The 11748-nt window shown below is 36.3% G+C and overlaps 1 protein-coding gene across 2 annotated transcripts in view; it reads right to left on the reverse strand.

Annotated features, from left to right (window-relative positions):
- LOC126977927 (protein VAC14 homolog) overlaps positions 1-11748 on the reverse strand; it is a 32667-nt gene extending 20919 nt beyond the window's left edge. The window contains exons 1-8 of one of the 2 annotated variants that reach the window (XM_050826619.1): positions 11239-11746; positions 10998-11148; positions 9228-9458; positions 8837-9054; positions 7262-7382; positions 6799-6922; positions 6033-6364; positions 4276-4438 (exon numbers count right to left, since the gene is read on the reverse strand). In XM_050826619.1, coding sequence (XP_050682576.1) covers positions 4276-4438; positions 6033-6364; positions 6799-6922; positions 7262-7382; positions 8837-9054; positions 9228-9458; positions 10998-11148; positions 11239-11339 — 1441 coding nt within the window. In that variant the 5' untranslated portion in view covers positions 11340-11746. Of the gene's footprint in view, positions 1-4275; positions 4439-6032; positions 6365-6798; positions 6953-7261; positions 7383-8836; positions 9055-9227; positions 9459-10997; positions 11149-11238 lie in introns of both variants that reach the window. The other variant, XM_050826620.1, reaches the window with a different exon arrangement.

The raw sequence follows: 11748 nt of genomic DNA on the forward strand, positions 1-11748 counted from the left end.
GAGTAGTTAGGGTCAATGCGGGCCTGAGGGCCTACTCTTAAAATCGATATTCGATAAATCGTGGCATTAGTCCTGTCAAATGCTACTCTTAGTTACATCATAATCAATGTCGAAACGATGATTGAACGAACGAAACATTATTCGATACTATCGGTCCTAACCCTACTCTTAGTTGAAAATGAGTCTCTGAGTGAGTCAGAGACGAATATTCGAATTTCACAAATAATCAAACGTCACTTTTACGATAATCTCAACGACACCTTCTAGGCTGTCGATGCTATTATCGTTTCAAGTTGTATAGATATATTTGCCATACAATATACATACTTAATAAATATTATTGAAATAATTATATGTGATTTACTATTCAACAGGATTTTTTACGACTAAGTAATTTTGTTGATCGTTTATGCGTAGAAATAATGCAAATGGCCGCCTGATAAATAGGAAGTCGACGAGAAGGATTGAGTTACTTTTTTTACATTTTATTATCCGCAAGTTTTGTATAATTTATTCAATTTTAATTGGTTATATACAACGTGAACCAGAAAGGGTATAACATCCCTTCAATGGTACGTTATTTGGGTCATATGCAATAGTATGGTGATGTTTAAGTTTTAACAAATAATTAAAAAAAAGAAATAAACTTCCCTATGAAATTAAAAATATTATTGTTCAATTTCTTTTCTTAGACAACCCTAACTTTGTTTATAAACAGAATGTGGTCACCTACCTATGGAATTAAACATAAACAATAATCTATGATTAAGGAGTATGCACACTACATGAAATGTGGCTTGTGTCTATGTATTTATTCATTCATTTTTTACTTCCTGTTATTGCGAAACAAATAAACAATATAAGAAATTACATAACATTACACAGTTTCACATCTGTATTCCTGAAGGGTTAGAGGTATATTTTTTCCACCCACGTTTCACTATGTTTAATTCCCACGTAATAGGGGGCGAGCATCTACATTTCTGCACTATGGGCTGCTAGTGAGAAATTTCCTACGAAAAACTCAATAACTGTACCATTCCATACCCAGGCCGGGTAGAAAACCCGGTCCGGGAATGGAGTACCTATTATTAATAAGAGGATGGTCAGCGATATCCATATTTGACAAAAAAAATCCGTGAAGAACAATTTCTTAATAGGAATCTATTAGAATTATCTTTATTGGATAAAACATTTTTGAATTAAAATGTCAAGTCTCATTTGCCCAGTAATAACAACAGCTACAGTGCCATTCAGACCAAACCATAATAATGCTTACACATTTTCGCTTCACGGCAGAAAAAGGCGCCGTACCCATAATCTATAATTACAAATTTGGAATTATTTTCAATGTAACTTGAAGAAAACTTCAAATAATTCTACATTGAAGTGCTTACGTAATAAGTTATCCAAAATGTAAACTCATTCAATTTTCCAACAAATAAACAAATCTTGAATAAAAAATGGTGCAGTGTGTAGGGTGCCTTTAGAACAGACATTTACACACACACAGAGCAGTAAATATCGTGTTTTCAAAGCACAATTCAAAGAGTATTAACGCAGACAGGCCGATCTTTTCAACCTAACATATTTAAATAAACACAAAATGTAAAAACACAGTTAAAATAACACTAGTTTTTATCTTTTAAACGTGTTTTATTTAAATGTGTAACACTCGCGGAAATCAGAGTAAATACTAACATAACATAGTTTCATAATTAGATTAGAATTAACTATCTTTATTGGGTAATACATAACTACAGTAAATACAAATTTAGAAGTATTTTCAATGTCAGCTAAAGCAAATGCAAATACAAAATATCATTTGTCTTCATGGCAAAATGAGAACACAAATTGCTTCACAGCTGCAATAAATAGTAGGGATGTTACTATTATCTGATATTATGTCACATCTACGTTTTTCATCTGTTTTAGGTCAAAGAGAGTTCAAAAAAACAGCTGATTAGGGTTGAGGGAATCATAGTTTTTGCGAAAACTTAGAACTTTAAATATTGTATTAAAATATAATGCTAATTCATTTCTGACTTCACATAGTCATTACAGATGACCCAAGGAATGTCTGGTTCAAAGCATAGTATACCCATTTAGTTTCACGTTGTGTATATAATATATATATAACATATTATATTAATTACATATTTTTTTGACATTTATATTATGTGTAAATGATACCAAATTGGTGGTGCAGAGTCTGGCATGGTCCTTAGCGCCTAAACTATGTTTTGACTTTTGACACTCAACAGCGACATAGCACAGATAATGTTTAGATTTGAACATATTTCATTCACACTAACATCGTAAAAAATCAAAATATTAGTATATGGTAACGATAAACGATAAGGAATTCAAACATTTGTTAGAGTAGGATAGTTGCGATATATTCGGAGTATTATCGTATCGTTTCGAATGTATCGTTGTCGATTTTGCGAGTCGACCTGCTGTAGATATACGACTCCGCCGTGAGCGCGTTCGCTAGCGTCAGTGAAACATACTAAGTTGACAGTACATCCATCGACCAGATGATATTAATAATGACAAGATGACGCGGTACAATAATTTGGTTGAGCGCTGACAGCTCAATACTAAACTGTCCAAGTGGCAACAATATTGTCGGGGGGTGCGTCGTCCCAGTGACACTGATAGCTGTTGAGACAAGAGTTGTACTCTTTGATCAAGTGCTTGCGTACAAAATTGTGGGAACCACAAAACCCATTTTTAAACAGTATTTATTAATCACAAGCGTTGCACTAACTGTCACTCACAGGTGGTTCAATTGTCTTAATAATTAAGTATTAAAGTATAAAATAAGCGGATGGGAAAAAGGCGTGTGCGCAATAAATAGCGGACTTGATTCGATCTTCATTCGCGGTGACCCTCAGACGATTACTGTAGGCATGTCGAAGGACGCGAGGAAAAGGTGTGGGAGGCGGAAGGTTATGGCGGTATGATCGCATCTATAGTTATGAAATTATACTTAAACAAAGAGATGGCGTTACCAGTAGGCATAACAAATTTATGTTTCTTCCTGGTGTTATTATGATTATCAGGTGACTCTTCCATAAAAAGGATATGGTACTATCCCTATGTATATAACGGCGTATAATGATTTCATATCTTATAATAGACTCAACTTAATTTTTATCACAAAAATAAAACCTAATCTCACGCGGCCACCATCCTAATTGGTAAATATGAAAACTCCTAAGCATAACTAAAAGCATCAGTTTTTTTACTACGATGCTTTATATTTTATGCTGGCAACCTCACATGTATAGAAAGACAATTTGTGCATCAACGTGATGTTGTTGCGTACGCCCTATAGAGACATGGCTCTCCAGACCGAGTTGGCCAAATCACACGAAGACATTCATTCACACGAAGAGTATTCTTGAGTATCCTTCAGTTGCCTGGAATCCTCACTGTGATGTAAACTCTATGAGAATTTAACGAATCCAAAAGGGCTTTCTGCACCATGTAAGTTTTGGCGATAGGTTATGTAATATAAATTCTAGCTACTATTGCAGACTCCGACACTATAACTTATTAACTCTGTCGGATCGTAGAAAACTATTGGACCTATGTTTTTTACATAGACTTTTCAATAAAGGCTTACATGCGTCTGACTTACTTTATAAAATATCTGTAAGAATTCCACGGCCATATAATCGTGTAAAAAACTATAGTCCTTTCAAAGCTAGCGTCTCAAAAACAATCCTAGGGCGCTCTAGGGACCACTTTCTATCACAATATAGTGACGAAATAGTTTAGTATCTTTTGTGTATTTTATATTATTTCATTTTATTCGTGTTTGGGTTTTTGAAAATTTTATTATTAGGTTTTTTTTTATTTTATTTTTAAGTTGGTTCTAATTGTGTGTTATTTGTTCATTGTAATAGAACCAGCTAGTTGACTGTTACAGCTTGTTGGATCTCATAATATCTTGTCCCTCTTCTATTTCGTTTTTTCTGCTTCTAACTAGTATCTCTGTTGCAAGCTGTGGCAATCTCTAAGTGGGTCTACAATTTAACAATAATATGTAAGTACCTCATTTTGTTTAGTTTAATAATTATTAATTGTAACCTGTTGGTTGTCCTTGATAAATAAATAAAATAAAAAAGACATCCTCTACCCATCAGCGTGGTCCTCTACTGAGGCGAGGCAGAAGAAGGGTAGAGTAACGATGCTGAACTTGTATGAAGGAGAATCGATGCTTTGTAATCTTATGCGTCGTTAACATAATCCCGCGCATGTTACCGTGGTCGCGGTCGGTCGCGGCGGTCGCGGCGGCCGCGGCGTCGTCCGCGGGACACGAGCAGATCTCGGCCAACACGGCGATGGCTCCCAGCACCACCTCGTCGGTGCCGTCCGACAGCGCGCCCATCGCCCGGCTGAACACCGCGTCCGTCAGCGGGTACATCTGTCCACAAACCCACCCCCACCTTCAATAATACAAAATTATGACTCTTATAAAATAGACTCTCCTTTGTAACGTAGTTCCTTATCGCACGGTGTAAGATTATTTTCCGTCATCTGCAAAAAGTTTACTGGGAGACTAAATATATATATATTAGGGACTGATATAACATGATCTGTTATATTACTGATATATGATCTGCAATCCGAGCGTTTAAAAATTTGGTAAAACTTAAAATAATACCATGTAAAAAAATATTTAAAAGAAGCTGTTTTTAAATTTAAAATTGCCTTTGCTTCTAAACTACTAGTGGTTATATATAAATATATTATGTTGTATCATGTAAGCGTTTTGTAAGCACCTATCATACGAATGCATCAGATAAGAAATCAAACATCAAAAACAAGAGGTACAAACGATGAACTAAACAATAATAAAAATATGGAAAATATGCACTTACAGGAAATAAAATTGTATATACCTATTCCACGGAATAAAACAAAACCGAAAAAGAATGAAGACAACATGAAGGAAAGCAAGTTTGTAGTACAAAGCTAGCCCGGTCACTTCAGGTTGGGGTCAGTGATCGTAATGATACAGGGTTATTAGTAATTCGACGTGTTCACGTTACGAGCCTTCGAGGTGATAGGGGTGACTGTTTACGATCATTTTAGCCCATATACACGATGCAAAAATGAACCATTTTTGAGTTATCATGTTTTTTAGGTTTTACAAAATAAGTCAAAAATGCAACGTCAAAAACTTATAAAAAAACTGAAATCTCATGATTTTTCTTCTAGTTTATAGAAACGATTAAACAACAATTATCGGTAAAAATTTAAAAATACGAGAAACGATAATATTTTAAATCATTTTGAAAAAAAAATCACTAAAATGCCTTAAAAACAAAAAAAAACATTACGGAACTTGGCTTGCAGATTATTTTTAAAACATAGCCGTTCTTTTAGCTCTCCAACAATGTATAACAACTTGGAACTTATTTAAAAGAAACTGAAAAAAAAACATGATTAATTATAATATTAGCTTGCACTTGTTTAAAATTTGGTAGTATAAATCTAATACACTTTGTTTTCTTCTCATTAAGTAGAATATTGTTCACATTAAACCACTTTACTACCTTCGAGATTGCATTGTTTACTTCGTCTAAAAGGTTTTGATGTCGCTTAAGTTTAAATAAAAGTGACGTGTCATCTACAAACAACACAACCTCATGATCGTCCCTCAACACATGATAATAAATCATTTATGTACACTAAGAATAAAAATGGTCCAAGCATTGAGCCTTGTGGCACACCCATAGTAACCGCTAACCCCGGGGAACGCTGTCCATAAAACTCTTAACTCTCTCAACTTTATTAAAACTTAAACGTCACAATACTATTGCATATGAATCAAATAACGTAGCATTTAAGGGATGTTATACCCCTTTCTGGTTCACGCAGTATAATTATCCGTAACAGACATCGTATGGAGCAGTATAAAAGCATCTCAAATCGTGCTAAAAAACAAACCTGTTCTTTTTTTCTCCCTTTCTCTTTTTAATAGAGTTAGGTTGTCCTGCCTAGCTTGTACTCACCTCACCGGGCACCTTGTTGTACAGATGCAGGATCCAGTCCAATGCCGCCACTTTGGTGTGCACAGAGTTGTGCAGCAACATCTGGGTCAGCACCTCCACTACTGCTGCTAGGTTCAACTTGTCGTCTTCGGCTCCACTGTCACTCGCAGTAGAACGGATGACCGCATCACCCTCGGTATCCTTTTGGTTTTGAGGCGAAGCGTCCTTATCGTTATTCTCTTGTTCGGATTGTGTAGTGTGTGCGGGATCGATGAGATCTGCAGTTTCTGTGACGTCGGAGCCGATCAACTTCGTCAGCTGCAGGTTAACTGTGGCCGCTATTTCACGAATCTCTAAAGCGTTACACGTTAAGAAAACAAGTAGTTATGACGACACAAAGCAACGGGTACCAACGATAACTAAAATACACAAATCATAGTCAAAATCGAAAAGTATTTTGTTAGTTTTCATTGACTTCGGACATTGGTATGTTAAATTTCCTAAAATACCCTATTTTAGGAAATCTTATCTGTCTGTCTCTCTCTCTATTTGTACATAATTAAAGGCATAAAAGGCATTTATTTTCTCAAAATTGATTCCTTTAGAATTCTTTTTGATGTCATTTCTAATATACTATATTTTATAAGATTTTAGATAATCATGGTGTTTTATATTGTGACGACATTATTTTGAATTGTTTGCAGGAGTTGGTGATTTAATATCGTGAACCCAGGAGTAAGGATGAGCAGAACAATGATAGGCAGGTGCAGGTCAGTACAAAGGATACTCCTGCGGGAGTCGTCGGCGTGCGCCAGACACGGTAGCACGGCCCGCAGGATGCCCGACGCGAAGGGCAGCAGGCGCGCGCCCGCGAGCGCCAGGAACTCCTTCATCCACGTGATGGCCGTCAGCTGCAACACGCACCGACCACACCCACTCGACTTGTACAACATGTACGCAGTGTATGAGGATTGATGCATCTACTGCACTTTTGACTTTTTGTTATGATTAATCTCATCTATTTCTTTTTTTTTAACCTACACGAGTAAGTCAAAACGTTGTTTTGTACCTTGCATAATGTTATGCTGGAGCTGCTTTAGTGGCACCATGCCGACCTGATCAAATCTTCTGCTGCCTACACAAGGTTTTGTTGATAAAATAATTTTATATTGAGTTGTTAAAGTGTTACAAAAATTTATCTGAAGCATCTCATCATTGTAGTAGAGTTTATGTTAGTGCTAGGGAGGTACCTGAAGCAGCTCCTCGGTGGACTGAGCGTGAGTTATGAGGATGTTGATCATCGCCTGGAAGTCTACTTGCGACGGAGACTTTTTTATACTTCGAAGAAACTCGTTCAACTGTACTTCACACCTAAAATAATAATTGCTTTATGAATTCATACGATGAACAATTTAAACATTAATTCTGAGTCAGATGTTGCTTCTGATTTTGAGGAGTTTATTCTTCCAAAGGTAAGTAAATGGCTTTATACAGCAGTCATTGCTGAACTTGGTGGCCCAGGACAAAGCTTGCGACCGTACGAACCGAACTGCAGTGACTCCAGCGGCCGACCTGCACAGTCACAACAGTAACTACGCCACTTCCACCCTAGAAACCATCTTGGAACTAACACCGCTTCAAAGACACATTCAAAATAAGCGACGATGTCGCTTCTTCGCCTCAATTGTTTGGTGGCCTTGAGAAAACTAGACGGCAGAAATGGAGCTGGTCCTGATAAGATACCGGCCACTTTTATTAAAAATTGCACTTCGTCTCTGTCATATCCGCTTTATCTTATATATAATCGATCTCTGGGATATTTCCTGAAAAATGGAAATCTGCTAATGATGTGCCTATTCCGAAAAGCGAACAAAGAAAGAAAGAAAGAAATTTTTTATTTAGTCACTGCACCACAATGAACACTACAATAAACCTTAAAACTAATTAAATTAATCTACATAATTACACTGATAAGTAAAAAAACAAAAATGTATACTAAATATAGCGCCACGTGTGACCAAATATAGGTCTCTTTCACTCAGTACCATGCTGCAGCAAGATGCAGAGCTGGTTTTCAGTGGGAGCCTTAACAAATGAAGTCACGGACAATGAGGTATTTATCTACTACAGTATATTATAATATAAAAAAAATACAAGCCGGTTTGCCCATAATTTTTTATTGGTTTATACCTACACTACTAAAATACTTATTTCGTTATTTTTATATGCTAGTAATAGTGTATTATCTGCTGGTGAATCAAATAAATAAATAAAATAAAACCCTGCAAGTGAACAAAATAAGTAGGAATACTCTATAAAAACATAATAGTCACCACAAACATCCAACAAAACGAGCTCGTCTTCGTATTCAACAATTCTTCCATCCAGGACTATATAGCAGGCTGTGCTGATCTGTGACATAACTGAGTCAGGGGCTGATACTGACTGATACAAGGCTTCTCATTTTTAATGAAGAACGAAACAGCTCCGCTATATGGTGTTGTAAGTGAGCCTCAGGTTTTAACACCGGAGATGAAAAAGTTTACCTGGAGATGAAGACCAGTCAGGTATGCAGCATATATATCAACGGGAGAAAGCGAATATGTCGTAACTTGCAGTATCGGCTAAATCACTTTAACCATATTCTTGTATAGAAAATATCGCTTCGAATGGTCTGGGTCTCATTTTCCTACGGATGAATTTTTCATTGATACAACCTTGGATTTTAGCCTAGTTTTAGCATTGCACATAAAAAATGCATTAGTTAAAATAAAATAGATAGAAGTTTGTTCGTGTGATGTCGTGTGATGTCGTGTATGACGTACATGCGGCGGAGCTCCGGGTGCGGGTCGTCCAGGATGGTGAGCAGCGGGTCCAGCAGGTGCGGCAGGTGGCGCCGCAGCCCCAGCGCCGGCGCCGCGTCCAGAGCGCACACCCACGACACCACGAACTGGCGCGCGCTGCCGCCGCGGCTGTACAGGCGCTCGCGCAGCAGCGGCACGCACGCCGCCACGTCGAACTGCTCGCTCTCCGTCACGATGTCCTGCCGCACAGAACGACATGCCGTGGTGCCGTCTACACACGCTTTTATGAATACACTCGACAACTTCGATGCTTTCATAGTGACACAACAGAATTACAAATTAACACTTGATCTCACATAGCTCATCGTTAGGTACATAATAATAATATAAAATTAATAATAATATTTCATACCTTCACAAGTCGATCCAGTAACTCCGCCCCCTGCTTGACTTGAGGTTCGGGATCAGCAGCCAGTTTTGCCAGGGCGTCAAATATAATGGGAAAGTTAGGTAGAGCAGCGGCTCTCCCGATTTTCAAGACATTAAACAGCGCCTCCGTGGCCATGTAGCGCACTCTAGCCTCACTCTCACTGAGACAAGCCATTATTGGATGTGTCAGTTCGTCTATGTATTCAACTGAACCCTGCAAATAACAAAACACTGAAGGTACTTTACCAAAAATTTATTTCATATTAAATTTTGTACCACCATTTTATCTGTGATAAACTACATTTAATTTCAATCACTCAATATTTTAAACCAAGTCTACAGTGTATTCTACTATATAATTTTTGTTAGAAGTATTGATAACAACAGGCTGGCCAAAACACTGTTACAACTAAAAATAAAAAAAATATTACTTTTGAATTTGGAATCTGTCATTTTTATAAGATTCAGTGAGTTTTCTCATTTTGGCGCCAAAACATTGTACAATATTTTGCGATATTAAAATGGAGGTATATAAAATGGGGTGATAAAAAGAACCGAATCAGTGTGGTTGCATTACACAAAGTATGTATGCAGCCAAATGCAATTTTTAAAATTCTCCATACACTTAGTATTAGTAAAATATTTGTGTACCAGGCTATTAATTGGTAAAATGAGACCTATGTTTATGACAGAAACAGATCTGGCTGTATTCGTAGTGTTTGTCACTTCATCAGAGCTGAAGACTGGCCGTTGTCCAGTCCCGATTTTAATCTGCTGGATTATGATGTATAGTCAGTTTTCAAGAATACGGCTTGCTAATTGAAAACGCCATGATAATTTGGAGTCTGTAAAACAATCTGTATGATTGACAGTGAAGAATTTTCCCATGGAAAAAGTGTGTGCTTCTATTGATCACTGGCCTCAATGTTTAAAGGACTGTATTGCAGCCAATAGACACCTTTGAATAAGCTTTTTATATTTTAAATTGTTTTATAATATGTATTAAACTAGCACACTGTAAAAGTAATATATGTTATTTACAATAGAATTTTTTTTCAATGATTCAGTATTTATGGCAAGACTAGGTATAAACTGTCAATTTCCCTGTCAGTACACAAACATTTTTTTAATCTATTAATATCTTTGACCTTTTGTAGGTGTGATACAATATGGCTGTAACAATCTGTACACACAATGACCATTTAATAACAATAAAAAATACAGAATTTATAATACACAATATGTGTAATATAATATAGTAAATATGTACAATATTTGGTGGCCTTTCTCATATAAGTATACACAGGCTATATGTCTAAATTGGGGCAAGATAATTTGTGTAAAAGTGTGTCAATATTATACAAATTATATATGTGAGGGAAATGGTCAAGAGGCTAAAGTGTTGGGAGGTGAACAAATCTTACTCCAGAAAATTAAATTAACATCCACAATACCAGTAGTTCAAGAGATACATTACTAGTGTTTATGGCAGGATTATGCTCTGAGCTTGAAGGTTTCTAGGTATAGACATAGGTAATCATGGGTCATTTGACATCTACTGTGTGAATATTTTGCATGAAATTTAAGGTAAGGTACCTTAGTTGTATCAGCTCAGGAATACTATGACCGGCAAAAGAATCCACAAAGTGCCTGTGTAGGTTAAAAGTTTCTTGAAACTCAGTTGTAAGAGGAATTGTATTTAATTTTGGTAATAGAAAAGTTGGAATAACTCATGTATCACAAATTATATTACCTTCCCTAACGCCACTGCTACTGATGAGAGTCCCAGAAGGGCACCATTTTTGACATTAGGATTTGTAGAGGACATGAGATCCTGTCCAAGTACTCGTATCAATCGCTTTATTTGGTTGCTATTGTTTGCATCACTAAAATCCTTAACCATTCTGAAATACACAGATATAAACATTATAAATTTAAGAGTTTATAGAAAAATCAACAAAATAAACTAAAAATTTTATTAATGAAAAACTGACTTTTCAATCTCAACTGCTGCAAATTTTCTCTTTTCATAAATTTTATCGCAAAGTCCACGTACACAGGCATTGCTTAACGGGGCGTAATCTCTTTCGGTCATTCTATTATACTTAAACGCCGGTTATAGACGCCGAAGCCTACAAAAGAGTTTTGAAGACTTGACTTCAACCAATAAATAACAATAAACCAACTTATAACTTTCACTGTAAAAAAGAATTTAATAGATTGACAACAAAAATGCCTTAAATAAGATCTCACTTCTTCTTTTACCAACGGAATATACTTAACAGTAAAAATAATAGAAAATATAAATATTCAATAGATTGATATCCCTAAAAGAATTCAAATAAATAGTCAGCTGTGCCTTACGGCTTGCCTGAAGCATAAACTTGCCACTTTTCAGTGTCAACTGTCAAATGTCAATAGATATTGTCAGTGTCAATCGTAGCGAGTTGTAGGTATAGGTACATGAATATTGACACTACTTAAAGAGTCTCCGCGTCTTTGAA

The sequence above is a fragment of the Leptidea sinapis genome, chromosome 46 (assembly GCF_905404315.1).
Source record: "Leptidea sinapis chromosome 46, ilLepSina1.1, whole genome shotgun sequence".
Classification (NCBI taxonomy): Eukaryota; Metazoa; Arthropoda; class Insecta; order Lepidoptera; family Pieridae; genus Leptidea; species Leptidea sinapis.